At 47.0% G+C, this 18,084-nt stretch overlaps 1 protein-coding gene across 3 annotated transcripts in view; it reads right to left on the bottom strand.

Moving 5' to 3' along the window:
* CYTH1 (cytohesin 1) overlaps nt 1-17,315 on the bottom strand; it is a 64,982-nt gene extending 47,667 nt beyond the window's left edge. For 2 of the 3 annotated variants that reach the window (XM_060252228.1, XM_060252225.1), the window contains exon 1: nt 17,183-17,309. In XM_060252228.1, coding sequence (XP_060108211.1) covers nt 17,183-17,210 — 28 coding nt within the window. In that variant the 5' untranslated portion in view covers nt 17,211-17,309. Of the gene's footprint in view, nt 1-17,182 lie in introns of all 3 variants that reach the window. The other variant, XM_060252226.1, reaches the window with a different exon arrangement.
* Between the last annotated feature and the right edge of the window lie 769 nt (nt 17,316-18,084).

Here is an 18,084-nt window from a genome sequence, read left to right as displayed (position 1 = left end):
AAATTGCTCAGCCAGAGTTCATGGCCCATTACAGCACACATGAGGTTGGAGAGTGTACATGGTCCCTAGAGAGGTCAAGAAAGAGGTCACAGCCACAGTCCCACAGACAGAAATCCAACTAAGTCAGTGGGAGAACTATCTCTTTACACAATTCACAAGGGTTACTTCAATTACCTACACAAAAAGAAGAAAAAAATGTACAGATTCATGTGTGAAGACAGCACAAGGGACCTTTTTTTTAAACAATAATAATGCACACACAAATATATACAGAGAAGTGTACAACCGGAAGTATGAATAAGGAAAACGTCACTTGTAATGTGGGCCAAAGTTTGCATCCAGCATAAGTCTCCCCTGTGCATGAGATAACATTCTCACCCAGAATCCAAAGCAGATATGAACATATGAAGCTGCCTTATATTGAATCAGACCCCCGGTCCATCAGTCAGTATTGTCTACTCAGACCGGCAGCGGCTCTCCAGGGTCTCAAGCTGAGGTTTTTTTATGCCTACTTGCCTGGACCCTTTTTAGTTGGAGATGCCAGGGATTGAACCTGGGACCTTCTGCTTACCAAGCAGATGCTCTACCACTGAGCCACCATACGGCTTGTAACTAAACATGAATTCATCTTCACTGCACTTTTACTCGAGAGATTACATAGGCCCTTAAGAACAGACTACCCAAGCTTCCCAACCAAAGGCACCAATGCCCCTTTTGAGTTTATAAGCTCTCAGACAACACAAGACCATCAGGAACTGAATCTCAGCAAGATGCAGAGGGAAGCTACACACAGCTAAAATGCAAAAAAGCTGTGGTCCAGACCCCTTCCCACCAGCAACCATGACTCAGGAGACACCAGCAAACTATTCCTACCATGACTCACCTTGCAAAAGAACTCAGTACCAGGGAAAAAAAAGGGGGGGGGGAGGAGAAAGGTAATCACAAAAGACAACTAACCCTCTCCCATACATGCACTTTCTTTCCCCCCTTCCTGTAACTCAAATTTTCTTGCCATCAGCAAGCATCACCTGAAAAGGATTTATCAAGCACTTACCTGACTTACTGGCTAAGGCAGAGGGACAGAGGAGGAAGGCTTGGAAACTGGAAGCACAAAGCTCACTGACTGTGCCCATAATGTAGACAGAATGGGCCTAGGACACAGCCAGCAGCCAGAAGGTATAGCTAAGAGGCTGGAGCCTCTGGAGGGCCAGATCTGCAGCACCAAGCAACTCTGCAAGCAGCAGCAGCAGCTGCCGTCGCCTCCTCTTCCTAGTGGGAGGCAGGGGAGAGACACCAATGGAGGGATCCCCAGTCCGGCTGGAGCAGAAGGAACAGTAGAGTCTCCCACGCACTGAGCCTGGCCAATCCCAGCACCCTGCCAGGAAATTATTACTAGTATACTGTACAGCTGACGAGACGCGCAAAGCCATTTCACAGGCCAATTCAGTTTGAGAACTTTTTCCTAGGTTCCCCCCGGCTCCATCCCAGCCACTTCTCCCAGCTGCCCAGGGGAGGTTTGGACAAGGGGTATTTTTAGGCTGGTTTTATCAGGCTGCATTATTAGAGCTTTAAGCATCTAGCAAGCTGGGCTGTTGCATAGCAACAGTTGCTGCATAAGAGGAAGGTGTATGAAAGTATAGTGTATACAGAAGCCAAAGACTGTTGTGTATGTGTATGGAAAATGCAAAAAAGCAGCCGGGCTGCAGAGGTAGAATGAGGAAGCCAGCAGGACTCTTGCTTCCTTTTGCCCAACTCTATAAACGGGAATTAGAACCAGCACCCATGAATCTTTCTGACAGACACAGTTCGAGACCACTTCTCTAAGCAGTGGGCAACACGACCCTTTTCTCTAGGCTGCATCACCCACCTAGGAAGGCAAGACTGGTAAGCTATACCTGGCCTCCTCCCATTCAAAAGGTTGCATGCAACTGTGCTCTGCTGAGGCAAATGTGGCATTTTACTGTGTGATATTAGATTGCCTCTTTTAAAGTTTCTAGCCCTCATAGTAACAGGGATATTAGATCATAGCTCGGGTAAAAAGAAGACGGGTCTGCCTACCAGTTTCCTCTGTCACAACTGCTGGCTAACTTGCTGAGAAATCATACAACAGGTGTAACCTCTGCATCCCTTCACAAGAAGGACTTTCTATTATATTTTGTTTATTTCACCATCATCATCATCATCATTTTATTTATATCCCACCCTCCCCGCCGGAGCAGGCTCAGGGCGGCTAACAACATAATCAATACATTAAATTATACAATGATATTTAAAATATTATTTAGAAAACATACAGACCACCTCCTCAAATACCAGTCTGAATCAATTTTCAACTAAAAACAAAAACAAAATAAAGCTGTTACTGAGAAAACCACTAAAAGAAGTCACTAAAAAACAGAAGCCAATGCCATTTAGACAGGGCATAACACCACCATACAATCACAATCAAGCAGTCTAAATTAAAGTTGACCTCGGGCCAGAAACAGATCAAAAAACATTTAAGAGATAAAATCCCTTAGTTGAAAGAGAATGTTTTAGTCTGCTAAGTAAAAGAAAGCAGTAATTTTAAAAGCTTCTGCAAAGAATCTGAAATCCACATGAGACAGCTCAGTACAAATAATGCCAACTGCTGTTAATTCACGGTGTAACTCCCCTAACTCCTTTGCATCACAAAAATTCATACTTCTTGGCCACCTGGGCAAGGAAAAAGGCTACCTTCCCCAAATCACTGAACTGGGGAGCAAGATAACTGAAGGCTACCACAAAGTCAATGGCATCAGGAGCACTGATGGGCAATAGAAAAAGCTGCAGAAAGAAAGCGCTCCATCCTTCAACGTTATTTAAACATATATGAAGTTGCAGAAACACTGGATTTCTTCCCCTCATCTCTATCGGTTGTTTCACAAAACAGAACCTTGGATACTCACTGTGAGGGTTCCTTCTGCTTTGACATTTGGAGATATGGTTCCCAGCCTCCCACTGGGGGACAAATTTCCTCCAATTTCAGAGCCTCCAACCCACCGCCACAGAACTGGCCAGCGGATAGAACCCATCTCAAAGAGCACTGGTGTGCAGCAACATGCCCGACCCAATGACATCACCCAGAAATGAGGTTATCCTACCAGGCACATCACAAGGGGGGGGGGGACACTCTAGCACTTGGGGGAAAGCTCTATGATAACCATAGAGTTTCTCCCCTAGTGCCACAGCACCCCTGTGACATGCTGAGCATGGTAGCATCACTTCCAGGTGACGTATTACGCTGTACACACGAGGAAGATCCCTTGCCAGCTGCCAGGTAAGACTTGGCAACCCTATTAGGAGGGCATCTTGGAATGGGAGTCACCCTGGATCAGAGTGGTCACTTCACAAGCTAATTATTCCAACAACAGAAAGGAACAGAACAGAACAACCAGAACTGAGCTCACTGTGAGAAGCATAACAGATGATAACCAGAGAAAATACATGAATGGGGGTGTCATGGTCCTAGGCCTAGTGTAGCCTGCAGGCTCCAGGGAAGCCTGTATTGGAGTAATAACTGAGCCTACATTTCCCAGGACTCCTTGTGTCCCTCTGGTTGGGTGGGCAGTAATTTTGGAGGGAAAACTTGCCCAGAGGGGTGGGACCTGAAAGGAAGGAAATAAAAGACCCAGCTACAGAGGAAGGGTTGCTCTCCCAGGAAAGGCTGCAAGTCAGGGTGTTCTCTCTGAAAAGGCTGCAGCAGGAGGGTTCCCTCAACCAAGGAATGGTCAGTCTATCAGCATTAGAGGAAGGGAATGTCTAGCTACGGTAGTTGCTTAGGGCTTTTCTTATTTCTTTGCACCACTTCTATAGTTTTTTTCATTTCCACAGTTGCACCAAGAATAAAAACCACTTGTTCTGAGCACTTGCAATAAACTTATTGTTATACTGCTTGGGTCCTCATGTCTCTTCAGTCACAGATAGACGGTGTTTTATTAAGGAAGACACAGGTTGGGTGGTGATCTGGGTCCTCCCAGATAGACCCTTACCAGAGTGGTAGCAGCCAGTAGGCCCTTCCTGGTCCCGCTTGTGACAGGGGGATTACAGCCACCAGGCATCTTCCCTTCAGTTAGATCCCAGTGGATTAGTCAGACTCAGGATCCTGCTTTTCTAGACATTCTTACTGGGTTGGTAGGGGTCAAGATGCCCTCCTAATCGCAGAACAGAAGGAATCCTCACAGTGAATATTCAAAGTTCCGTTCTCACATCGAGGAGGAGGTCATCTTGGAATGCGACTTTCAATAGCAGGGTCCCAGGGACAAGTGGAAATTGATGGTTTTCCACCACATTCTGTGCCACTCTACATCCAAAGTGTCAGCTGATGAGAAAGAATTAAGTTTGTAGTGTATAATGAATGTCAAGGCTGAAGACCATGTTGCCACCTTGCATATTTCTTCCACTAAGGTTTGATGACCAAAGGTTATGGTAGTGGCCGCACTTCTCACTGAGTGGGCCATGATACCTGCTGGAACCAGAAAGTTGCTTGCTTTGCAGGTATGGGATATGCACTGTTGAATGGTGCAGCTGATGGTCAAGCTGGACAGCATCTTCCTTTATTTGGGGCTGTTTACAAAATGAAACGACTGTACATTTTTCTGATGGGTTTTGTACACTGGGGGTGGATTCTGAGGGCCCTCAGGAGGTCTGTTACTCTCTCCCCCTGGGGTGGTTAGGATATGGGCAGAAGGAACGGAGGAGAATCTCCTGACTCCTGTAAAAAGTTTAATTCACCTGGGTGATAAAGGCAGGATCTGGTAGGATCATGCATTCTCCATGAAGGCTATCTGTGGATCACAGTAGGGTTGATCTGTGCGACCCCTTAGAGAAAGCAGAAGATATGATGATGTCTAGTCAAGAGATGTCAACTATATAAAGTAGGATTGTGGCAACAGTTGCTACCTGGTAACCCAGGATGGACATTTGTATTCTTAAATGAAAAGCCTCATGCCAGGGTTGAGGGGGTTGGCATGCTCGCATTGGCATCACCTCAAGAAGGTTCTTTCCCATGTAGTATTGAACCAGTTTGGTGTAGTGATTGTGTGGACTCTTATCTGGGAAAACCAAGTTTGATTCCCCACTCCTCCGCTTGCAGCTACTGGAATGGCCTTGGGTCAGCCATTGCTATTGCAGGAGTTGTCCTTGAAAGGGCAGCTGCTGTGAGAGCCGTCTCAGCCCTACCCACCTCACAGGGTGCCTGTTGTGGGGGGGGGGGGAGAAGATACAGGAGATTGTAAGGTCAAGGAGGTGTGCTAAGGGCATCAGCTGAGTAGCTTTGGCTTTGACCAGATCTTTTGGCAAAGTTCAAAATCCTGAAGGTCTTGGGAAACTGACCTCTCTGAGAAAGGAGCCCTGGAAAAAATGTCTTGTTCCCCCTGGGCCCTGGATCTGTTATGCCAGATTTGTTTTGAGGACTCGACGTTGCAATTAAAAATGTAGGAGAAAACTTTTTAAAGTATAAATACGGTTATAAATAGGCAACAATAAGAAATAATTTTACATTTTTTGATCCATGTTCATTGAAATGCTATATATCATCAAGGTTAGAAAACAATGGAATAAAAGACGTTTTTGTTTCATACAAATAACGATTTCGCCTTAGAATATGTTTTTTTAAAATTGTCCACCGACATTGATTTCTATAGAAAGAGGATTTTCAGAATGGAAAAGTATGCTGTCAAGATCACGTACTTTCAATAGAGATAATATCAGATCATAGCTTCCTTTATAATCTTTGGAAAGGTGATTAAAAATAGTTTTCAATAAATTTTTACATTTGCATTTTCCCCTTTATTATTGCATTTCCCCTTATAACTTTATTTAAAAATGTATTTGGAAGTTCTGAAAATTTGCATTTTTTCCTGTTGCCCTAATTATAAGTAAATAACATTTTATATTGCATACTGCTATTTAGTGTTAAAGAAATAAGAATAAAGTTTATATTTAATGTAGTTGTAGAATCTGGCCTGGGAAAAAACCTGAATGTTTAATCTCTTAATTTCACCTTCACACTTACAGCATCTTCATGTCTTGTCAGTTAAGCACCGGAAGGGCCGAGGGGCACCACTGCTGGGCTACGCTTAGGCCATCGGTTGGCCTTACTCTGGCCCTGCATTCAGTCTAGCATTCTGCTCATACAGCAGCCAACAAGTTCCTCTGGAGGGCGAACAACAGGGCATAAAGACCGAAGCGTTCCCTTGATGTTGCCTCCTAGCACTGGTATTAAGAAGTTACTCTGGACAAGGAGGTACCCTTCAGTCACCACAGCTAGTAGCCACTAGGAGATCTATCTTCCTTGCAACCGTCTAATCCCCTTTTAAAAGCCATCTATGCCTGTGGCCATCAATACATCATAAGAACATAAGAGAAGCCATGTTGGATCAGGCCAATGGCCCATCCAGTCCAACACTGTGTCACACAGTAGCAAAAAAAAAATTATATATATATATATACACACACACACACACACACACACACACTGTGGCTAATAGCCACTGATGGACCTCTGCTCCATATTTTTATCTAAACCCCTCTTGAAGGTGGCTATGCTTGTGGCCGCCACCACCTCCTGTGGCAGTGAATTCCACATGTTAATCACCCTTTGGGTGAAGAAGTACTTCCTTTTATCCATTTTAACCTGTCTGCTCAGCAATTTCATCGAATCCCCACGAGTTCTTGTATTGTGAGAAAGGGAGAAAAGTACCTCTTTCTCTACTTTCTCCATCCCATGCATTATCTTGTAAACCTCTATCATGTCACCCTGCAGTCGACGTTTCTCCAAGCTAAAGAGTCCCAAGCGTTTCAACCTTTCTTCATAGGGAAAGTGTTCCAGCCCTTTAATCATTCTAGTTGCCCTTTTCTGGACTTTTTCCAATGCTATAATATCCTTTTTGAGGTGCGGCGACCAGAACTGCACACAGTACTCCAAATGAGACCGCACCATCGATTTATACAGGGGCATTATGATACTGGCTGATTTGTTTTCAATTCCCTCCCTAATAATTCCCAGCATGGCGTTGGCCTTTTTTATTGCAAACACACACTGTCTTGACATTTTCAGTGAGTTATCTACCACGACCCCAAGATCTTTCTCTTGGTCAGTCTCTGGCAATGAGTTCTACATTTTAATCACTCTGCGTAAAGTAGGGGTTTTTTGTTTGTCCTGAATCTACTACTCATTGGCTTCACTGGATGCCCCACAGTTCCAGCATTTTGGGAGACAGAGAAGTTGTTCTGTTCACTCCCCCGCCTCCAATCATATCACTTTCTTCCTGGGTTTACTTCATTTTGGATCCCAACTGGGAGAAAAGCATTTAAGAACCCTCTGAGAGGCACATCTGCAGAACACAATATGTGAGCATGGGAAAAGGTTAACCAGAAATGAGGGACAGCAGTTGCAAATGCTACTAAGCACAACTGCACAAATGTAGTATATAATCCTCATTTTACATATAACCTTTAAAAAGAATTATAAATCATTATAAAACTGCATGTAAATGACCAAATACACTGTGATCAGACTAGTAACTTTCCGGTTCTTCTATCATTTCAATGGGTTCCAACAGAGAACATATCCTCTGGAGTCCTCTTTAAGCCCCCGATTATAGAAATCTGAGGCATGCGCTCACTTGCTCAGCTGCTCTCATTATTCAGCTTGCAAGAGCTGATGCAGGATATTTAGAAAAGACTCTGGAGTTGTAATACCAACTGAAGGAATCCTGGCAGAAGGCTGTGGTTATGTTTGATTGGATGGAAGCCATTAAAGAGACTAATCAATGGTACCCCTATGAAAATGTCTGCGGAGGAGGCAAACGTCAAAATAGAAAAGTTACTGGATTCCTGTGAAATGTCTAATGAATTTGTTTTTATATATATAAAAAGGATTCTGTGCTACAATTGGGGGGGCAGGTTAAGCATTCCCTCTGATAATTTTAGTCTCTTCTCCATATGTCCCCCCATCAGGTTAGAATAAGCGACAGAAACATGTAGCTGGGGACCTCAGATATATTGCTTGAATATATATTCCCCAGCTAGTGGTGTAAGAACTATCTCCAGTGAGTACTGGGGCTGGCTTTGTTGCCCTTCCACCTCTAGAGAGCAGCAATGCATTCCCTTTGATAGCAAGAACCTCCCACTTCTCCTAGTCAGTCAGCCACCCACTCCTTCCCAGTTCCCATGCAGGCCCCATCCCCCCTGTCCCTCCCCAGCTCTTTGTACCAAAATCCTTTAATCCTGGGGTCTGATAATCCTCCACACAGCAGGATTAATGCCAGGGCCAATCTGTTTCAGACAGAGACAAGGAAGCACAGGAATTCAAACCCACCACCTGGAGGGCGGGGGGGGGGGGGATAAGGCCACTACTTTGGGGAGCCAGAAAAATAAAAGGTTAACCCTCCTCCAGCAAAGTAGAAGCAACACGTGCCTCATACAATACTCCACACGCCTCTGTCCTATAATCCTGAAGGGCCTGGACTCCACACTATGCCCTCCGCCTTCAAGACCTTGACTGGCACCAATGCTCAGTGCTTGGGGGGAGAGAAAAGGAGGCACTATTAAGCATAAACACAGTAGAGACTTCAGTGATGTGCAGAAATCAAGTTTTATTTCCAACTTTAGTCTACTGCAGAGAACATTTGTCTGCTGTTGGGGGGGGGGAGGAATCCTGAAAAGATTAACAAATTCTTATTCTGGCATAAACGTCTATGGGTTACAGCCCCCTTTGTCAGACATTATGCACCTGACAAAACAAGCAGCCTTTACATGGCCAAAGTCCTGGGGAGAATGCAATGCCCACCTGTGAAAGTGTTGGTGTGCCAGCAAACAATATGGGGGGAGGAGGACAACAAGTTAAGCCTCAGCAGCAGAGAGGATTCCCTCTATAAAGGGGCCACACTAGAGAAGGTCCTGTCTGCAGTGACCACACAGTCTTCTTCAGAAGGTGGCTGCACAGAGAACAGGGCCTCCTCAGATGAACTTAGTAAAAGAGATAGCGCTCCTTTAAGTATCCCTGTTTCTAGCTGTTTAGGACTTGCAAGGTAATAGCCAGCCCAAGAAACAATGTGTAGTCATTTTAATACACATGCACCCTACAGCAGGGGTGACAATGGGGTTGCCAAGTCCAATTCAAGAAATATCTGGGAACTTTGGGGGTGGAACCAGGAGCCATGAGGGGTGGAGCCAAGATCAAGGCTGTGACAAGCATCATTGAACTCCAAAGGGAGTTCTGGCCGTCACATTTAAAGGGACGGCACACCTTTTCAATCCCTTCCTTCCATAGGAAATCATGAAGGATAGGGGCACCTTCTTTTGGGGCTCATAGAATTGGAACCCCTGGTCCAATCTTTTTGAAACTTGGTGGGTATTTTGGGGAGAGGCACTAGATGCTATACTGAAAATTTGGTGCCTCTACCCCAAAAAACAGCCCCCCCCAGAGCCCCGGATACCCGCAGATCAAGTCTCCATGATTTTCTATGGGAATAAATCTCCATAGGGAATAACAGAGTTCCCAGCAGACATTTCCCTCCCCTCCCCCCGCTTTCTGACGACCCTGAAGTGGGGGGAGGGCCTCCAAACCGGGGGATCCCCTGCCCCCACCAGGGGATTGGCAACCCTAGGTGACAAATGTGTGGCCCAAGGGCTGAATCAAGCCCCCAGAGGCCCATGAGCAATTCACTGTCATCTGCTTCCTTCTGCATCACAGCCCGCTTTGCCAGGCTTTCTCAACTGCACAGGAGCTACATAGCAAAGCCTCTGTTTTTTTCATTGGCTTTCATCTCCGTTACCTGGTATTGCATTTTATGACACACGTGGCCTGGCCCAACAAGGTCTCATTTATGTCAGATCCGCCCCTCATAACAAATGAGTTCAACACCCCTACAGCTTACATCTGCTTTGTTACAAAAATACATTTTAGAAGGCTGCGTCAACTTCACTTGCGTTTCCCTATCTCCATCATTTACTGAATCCAAAATCTTTGGAGAAGACTGTCTCTAGCAGGCTGGGATGGGGAAGATAAAAAGACTGGTGAGGTGCTGTTAAACATGTAAGGCTTGCCCCCTTTGCTCTGCCCAAGACCAAAGAAAAAAGGGAAATGCAACACAGGAATTGTCCTTACTGTCTAAGTACGGTCCTCCTCTCAGTCCACCGTGGTCCCCTGCACCACTTCAGTTGAAGTCCTTAACGGATACTGCCTCGGTTCTTTCTACCATCATGGAGACTAGAAGGCTGCTTTTCAGTTAAATAAATAAATAAAAGTGTCAGGGAAACAAAGATACTTTTGCTAATAGCAGAACAGAGATTTAGTGAAAAGTCTAGATACCAATTACGGTATCTTAAAGAGACTTCCTAAGCTTTATCTACTCACAGTCACAAATACATTTTGGGATCTTTCCAGTACTTCAGCAGTCTGCTTAGATTTAGTGCACAGAAATGCAACTTCCTCTGAAGTGAGGAATACCCAAGTTTAGCAATATTGTACTGGAAGAGCTGGCGTTACCAAACATGAGAGGAAATGGAAGACTCCTGAAGCATTTTCAGTGAAAGGTGAGGCAATCAGTTGAGGCCTCAAAGAAAAGAGAAATGGTATTCCAAATCCATGCTCCCCTCCCCCCTCCCTGATCAAGCAATGGCTTGTTACATACACCATGCTACACCAATTCAACTCCCCATTTCCCTTGTGATCAGAATCAAAAGAGACAAGACAGAAGTTGCATCCTCAGCAACATTCCACCAGTAGAACCACCCCTCCCCCCCCCAAAAAAGCCAGAGCACATTATATGCACATCTGTTTGTTTTCCAGAGCAAGTTCCGTTGTGAAATCTGCTGACTGGGCAAGTAGATTTTGTTCTGAAGTGACTCGTCCCCGCAAAACTGCCAGTTCTCTGTGAGCAAACCATTTCCCACGGGACAGCATATTTACAGTGTTGCTACAGACAGCGGGATAGCTACCTTATAGCAAGTCTTTTATAAAAATGAAATGAACCCTGGTTGTGCACAGGCCATGCTGTCATTCTGGGTTTTAGGAATCTCACACAGAAGCCTGAAATCACAATGCTTTGGTTTTTTTTAAATCCATTCCTTGCAGTTACCTATACATTTCTGCAAATGTGCTGACCTCACCACAGCTCAGAAGCCAGAGGACAACTGCAAGGTGCTTTCTAATCACCCAAAAGTAAAGTGTCTACACTTCACAATACCCTACATCCCTTTTTCTGGCACCCATTAGTCCTTCATGAATTTCCTCCGCAGTCGGAGTTATACAAGAAGATTTTAAATTCTGCATCTCCCCTAAACACAAACCTGAAAAGTGGAATCTGTTAACATTGCATGAGATGCTCAAAGTATGTGCTGTTTGTATCTCTAGTTTGCAGAAGGACAGCACTTAACGTTTGGCAACCAAGTCCTCATGTGATGTAAAGCCTTTGTTCTGGCCATGTAAAATCCAAGAACCACAAGAAAGCCTAAGGTCTCTCAGAGAAGGAGTAATGCATATCACCTTTCCTTAGGCAGATATTCAAGCAGTTTGGCTCAGCAAAATCAGGCTATCAACTCAGCAATCCTTGGGACAGAATAATAAACAGCAGCAAGAGAAAGATACACATTACTGGGCAACACACACACACAGGACCACTGAAAATCCAATTTGGACACTGATGTACAATTAGAAATAGAAGATTTCAATGAAACAGCGCCACCTGCTGGTTCTACAGCATCATTTCGGAGCTTCCTGGACAGTCATATTAACCTGAAAGAAGTCTCTCAAAGAGAACTGGGCAGCCCAACCTCACTGAGTGGAAGTCTGAGGGAATATTCCTTTGTTAGCAAGAAAAGCAAGCCTATAGGAGCATCAACAGCAGCCTGTTTTCCCATGAGGCTCCAAGAAAAATTGAAACTGTTACTTAGGGTGTTCAGAGAAGTCTATTTGCAGACTGTAGAACCACACCCCATTGTTGCCCTATAAGACTCCTCTGCCACTTTTGCATTTAACAGCTGATCAGGGGCATCCTTGCCTCCCTGAACTTACAAACTCTGCAGGCAATGGCTGTGTGTAGCTAGAACAAGGCAACGTAACACAGGCCTAGCATCTGCCCTGTTTGCGTCACAGACCCAAAGATTTCATTACCAGCCCAGCATAAGAGGATATGCCAGCTGCATGCAAACAAAAAAAAACAGAGTGAAAATCTGCAAGATATATCCCCACCAGTCTAGAAGAGAGACTGTTGCCAGTGCAAAACAGAAGAGTCCAGGAAATTGTGTGACTAAAAACAAGGTAGAGTTTAAGAGGGCACACATACTATACAAGTCCTATTTTTTTAAAATAAACTTGAGTGGTTAGCTCTCTCCAACCCCAAAGACAAAGCAGCAGACAGTAGGAACAAGGCAGGAAGGGGGTCTGGATAAAACCGGCAGAAGAAAGTGAAGCCAAAGATATAGAGGCAAGTTGAGCACCCATTACTCTCAAGAAGAGGAACAGAGATGTGGGGCAAGAGCCTGTTATGAGGAAAGATGTGCTACAGAGGATGTGGTATTCAACGCATGAGTGCACGCACAGCAGTTTTTCTCTCTGTTCTCAGATGTCATGCAGGATAAGGCAGAAGAACGTATCTGCTAACAGTTTCAGACCTTGCTCTCTGCATGGGGCTCAAAGCTGCAGATATTTCGCCAGTAGCCTGACATGTGCCCAACCATCAGAACAACTCAACTACTCCCACCTACTGTCCCTAACGGCTTGCTGCATTCAATCAATGGAAACAATTCAAGGAATACCTTGTATTTCAGGGATGCCCCTCGTGGACAGACTCTTACCATGAGAGGAGAATTACGGCCATTGGCAAGGGTGCCCTTTGCGTCCTCTCCAGCTGGAACAACCTGACAACTCCCATGCAAATCCAGATATATTTAGCTGCCCTGTAAACAAATAGGCCAACACACCAGAGCCAGCTCCCTGCCTCCACAAGGTGATGGCACTCAGTGCTGTCCTACAACTGCTAGAGCAGAGAGGCAACAAGCACACTGGTGAGCTGTAACAGGCAAAGGAGCACCTCAGAAGCTATGGCTAACCAGAAGTGGGGAGAATATTGGGGGGGGGGAAAGAAAGCAGATACATTAGGGTTTGTAGAATCTTTTGGGCTCAAGTGCCGTGTTCTACTGGAGAAAGTTTTCCTTCCAGACGTTTCGTTCTCAGCTGCGGAGAACATCCTCAGGGGCGTTGCAGCCGGAGCAGGCGCTCTGACCTTCTTGGCTGCTGTGCATTGAGTGGGGCCAGGGCTGCTGGAGAGCTGCTATTTCTAGGCTGGAGGGGGTGTGGTGAAAGGGCAATGGTCACATTCAACAGCCAGTTTCCTTATCACTACCCTTCCAGGAAGCCCCACCAAACAATGGGCACATCCACAAACCAACTGCTCTTTCACCACACCCCCTCCAGCCTAGAAATAGCAGCTCTCCAGCAGCCCTGGCCTCACTCAATGCACAGCAGCCAAGAAGGTCAGAGCGCCTGCTCTGGCTGCAACACCACTGAGGATGTTCTCCGCAGCTGAGAACGAAACGTCTGGAAGGAAAACTTTCTCCAGTAGAACACGGCACTTGAGCCCGAAAGATTCTACAAACCCTAATGATGTTACCAGCCGTGAAAACCTGAAATCTTTGATAAAAGCAGATACAGTTTCTCCTGTGTAGTGCAGTTCTAGAAGAGTCCCCCCCAAAGGTCTGAATTATCTCCCCATCTTTACCAGTTCCTTCTGGATGAGCAAGACAGTTTGGTTTTTTAAAATATCCCTATATGAAAAGTTCTGAGCAGAACCACAGTAAAAGCACAAACAATCTTGCAGCTATTTAAATGGAAATGTGCTGTGGGAGGCGGACATTAGACATGGTCTGTAAAAATCCCAAGCATCTGATAGTTCAAACAACTAAAAAAGTATTCTCCAACTTTCTGCTACCACAGAGCAGCCATAATCACAAGCTGTTTTATAGCAGAGGCATGACTCTGATAAAATATCTATGTTAGTGAAAACCAAGAGGCAGCTGAGCTTCAGAAAGCCTTAATCTTCCAGCCCATCCTGGGAGCCACTGGCTGACACTGAGAGGGAGGGTGATGATGGTGGAGAGCTTCTGTCCCTGGAGCTGCTGCTGTCCCCAGGTCACCTCAACTGATGAAAACACAGGAACCCGCCCCCCCCCCATGTGACTGGGCAGCACTCTCCAGGTGGAGCACTCAGACACACAGGCCTCCACAACATGATGAGCAGAGTTGGGCAGCCTGTCACTTGCCTGAAAGGGAGATTAGCACTGTACGCTTAATCCAGCACTCATCAATGAGAAAGCAGCTGCATTCATCAAAGCTTAGCATCATCCCACGTTTGCCAGACTTGGGGAATCACAGCAAGGAGGAAGCAACAGAGCTGGGCTATTCACCCTACTATACTAGAGGCAGGTATGCTGACAGCAGGGATATACGCACGGGCTGCTGGAAAGCGCTTCTTGCCTCTCGAGCATAACCCTACAGCTATGGCTTTCATCTCTGGCACGGGGTATCTATGATTAAACATCGGTGCATTCAAGCCAACCAAGGTTCAAAGATAACGTGTGCCAAATCCACACAACAGCACAGCACAGCAACATCAAAGGGCATCTGGTTCCGTCAGTCATCCTGGGCAGAGAAAGCCCAGGGTGTCCTTTTCATAACAGGATATGCAAGAGGGGGAATAAACTGAGCAGGTCTTTTCACCCTAAGCATGCGTCACAGCCGCTAAACCAAGGCTGAGTTCCCAGCTCCACTGGGGGAAGCCTCTAAGTCCATAAATGGGTCATACGTATTGATTCATTCTCTTGCTGCGACCACACTGCAGTGAGGCTCCCAATATTACAGAGCTCAGAAGGACTGAGGAACGGCACAAATGAGAAATTCTTAAAGCAGGAGGGGGAATTTCCACAGTTGCAGCGTCATACACACCAAGCTGAGTAAGTAGAAGGCCGTTTGGTGGTGGGGGATCTCCAACCATATCCCTCAGTTATGACCCAACATGTACCAAGAAAGCTGCTTTCAGCATACACTGTAACAGCCATTGAGCTAGAAAGCCTAGAGAACAGAGTATATGATTCAAAGAATGTCGCCACTCAAACTACTTCAGCAAACTTAAATCTTGAATCAATACGTAGATTTCATACCCTTTCTCCTTTTTCTCATGACCAGGTCTTTGATTTTGAAAGATAAAGATTAAAGATATTGGATTTATATCCCGCCCTCCGCTCCAAAGAGTCTCAGAGCAGCTCACAATCTCCTTTACCTTCCTCCCTCACAACAGACACCCTGTGAGGTAGATGAAGATATTGGATTTATATCCCGCCCTCCACTCCGAAGAGTCTCAGAGCGGCTCACAATCTCCTTTACCTTCCTCCCCCACAACAGACACCCTGTGAGGTGGGTGGGACTGGAGAGGGCTCTCACAGCAGCTGCCCTTTCAAGGACAACTTCTGCCAGAGCTATGGCTGACTCAAGGCTATTCCAGCAGGTGCAAGTGGAGGAGTGGGGAATCAAACCCGGTTCTCCCAGATAAGAGTCTGCACACTTAACCACTACACCATGCTATAGTATCCTGACTACCCGGTCTAGACCACACAGCAACGGCAAGTGATAGAGAATCTGGCTCATAAATAGACTTAGCTTGTTCATTTCTTCCGGGTACAACTTCTCAGAAAAAAAGAAGAAGTATTTCAAACTCCTGAAATAATTGCAGTGCAAGCTTTCACGAGCTTTGTCAGATTGGGAGGGGGGGGGGAGAAGAAACCAACGCTTAGAAATTGAGTCCCTCTTGTATTGCTTACTATATAAATGGTAGCATTTCTGAATTTATTCCAGCTCTTTGTGCCTGGAGGATTCAAGAGGTTTGTCTTTAGTCTTCCAGGTCTGGGTCTATTGCTTCCTCTCACACCCATTTCAGCTCCACTGGGGTTAAAAAGTACACCCTCTGAACTTTGACCATTTTGGGAGCATTGCATGCATTCCTACTGGTGCTTCGGAAGAGGTATACCTATGGCGGTGATTTGGCTAAGAACACCGCCTGGCTCAGGGCTTTTTTTTTCTACGAGTCACCCAAGGCACTGGACGGGCCAATCAACCAGAAGTCACCCACCAGACCCTCCTAGGCCTCGGCTGTCATCAACGAGTGAGCAGACAGTGGGGTGCACCAACCAAACACAGCAAGAGGTCTGTTCTAGCCCCAAAGACAGGCACTAATCTGACAGCACTCGGCCTCCCAAAGAATTCCAGCCATCCCTATCTACATAAGCAGCCCCCAGTCTGCCTGGGGGAGGACAGAGAGCAGGCAGGAAAAAGGAGGGGACATCAACTACCCACGCAGCTGTTGCTGCCCTGTAGCCATCCCCCTTCCCAGGCAGAGTTTACGCTTCTCTACCCACTTTACATCCCCGCACAGTCCAGCGCATAAACGCCAGCAGAAAGTCCCCGACCAAGGCACGCAGCCCAGCTGTCTCTCATTAACCCTCTCCTCACCGCTCGGCCCGCGGCCCTCCCCTTCCCTTCCCCGTCGCCCGTTTGCCGCCGCTCGCAAGATGCAGCAATTCCCTGAACTGATTCTGCCAAACGCCGCTCCAGTCAACTCCACGCGCAACCCTCCCCTTCTCCCAGAAATGGAACAGCTGTCCTTGCCCTGTGACCGCCCAGCACAACAGCTGTCTAGTAGCCTCCCCTCTGGCAATGGGGCAACTGCCCTCCGAAGCGAGCTCGGGCTGGAGAGAGCCTCAGCACCCCGCAACAGCTGCAGCCAACACCCTCCCCCCCTCACCCCGCTGCTTCGCACCACACATGCCGGGGCCCAGCACCGACGACCCTTTTGCACCGTGGATTCCAGGCTGCAAACAGCGGGCTCTCCTTGACGTCCACTCCCGCATTCCTTAACGGCAGCTCGCGACTTTTACTGGTAGGTCTTTCAATGCAATGCAGCACTTTCCCACCTTCTTCAAAAAACCCAAGGCGAAAGCCAGCCCGCCCGCCCCCCGATTCTTTTTGTAGACAGTTTGATCCCTGCTGCAACACAGTCGACGAACAGTTTGCGATGCACCTAAGGGCCACTCCCACTCCAGTCGCCCGCCCGCCTCCCCCAACAGGCCACCCCCGTGCAAGCGTTTAATTCATTCGCTCGCTCACCGTAGCCGCTCTCATCCTCTTCCTCCATGTTACCAACCAGAGCCCCGCGCGGCTGCCGCTGCAGGATATGCGAGGCTCCTGCCGCTACTCAGCGAGTTCCTTCCCACCACCGAGCACACGTGACGGAGCCAGGAGGGGCGGGACCTCTGCCACCCCGGCCTGGAAAGAGGCGTGGGGCTTGCGCCACGTGATTGCACGACTTACTGCGGGCGCCGGTTGCAGCGACCCGCGCCAAATAGCGGCCCGCCGCATGCTATGCGTCGCTTAATCCGAAATAACTCTGGCTTTAGATTCACGAGAATTGCTACTGCAACCACCCCAAAGGCTGGGTGGGGGGAGAGAAAGCGTCACCCCTTTTACCACGCCTTAACTACCCTAATTGCATGGCGACAAGCACTTTAAAAGGCATCGAGGGGCAACAAATCCATGCTGCTCGCTAAACGGTTACACCCTGCAGGTTCATTCATTTCAGTGGATTTGGACGGGCGCGGCTCTTTATAACGTGGGCGCTGCTGCTGGGAATGCTAATCCGGAAAGAAAGGGGGAGCAGGTCGCCTCGAGCCTGTTTGAGGCAGGCAGAAAAGTGGAAAGAAGAGCGGACTGGAAGGGCACCACTGATTGGGAGGGGGGGGATGTTAGGTGGCTTCTGTTCTGTACGAAGGAGGGGCAAACGAGGGCCCGTTGTCTTTTGCCTTGATACAACCCCGCCGAAGTAGAATACGACCAGTCTACCCAAACGAGCTCGTCCTCTCCATAGCCTTCAGAGTTTACAAAAGGGACGGCGAGCGCATATTTCCCAATGAGTTCACACCATAAACGCGCAGTCGTTAATTGTTATAGGAAGATCGGGAGAGAATCGGCGGCTTCGTTTTGTCTAATGCGGAAATCGCTTTTTCTGTGGT

Source organism: Heteronotia binoei, chromosome 13 (assembly GCF_032191835.1).
Source record: "Heteronotia binoei isolate CCM8104 ecotype False Entrance Well chromosome 13, APGP_CSIRO_Hbin_v1, whole genome shotgun sequence".
Classification (NCBI taxonomy): Eukaryota; Metazoa; Chordata; class Lepidosauria; order Squamata; family Gekkonidae; genus Heteronotia; species Heteronotia binoei.
The sequence above is the reverse complement of the archived record's forward strand: the minus strand, read 5'-3'. Positions and strand labels throughout refer to the sequence as shown.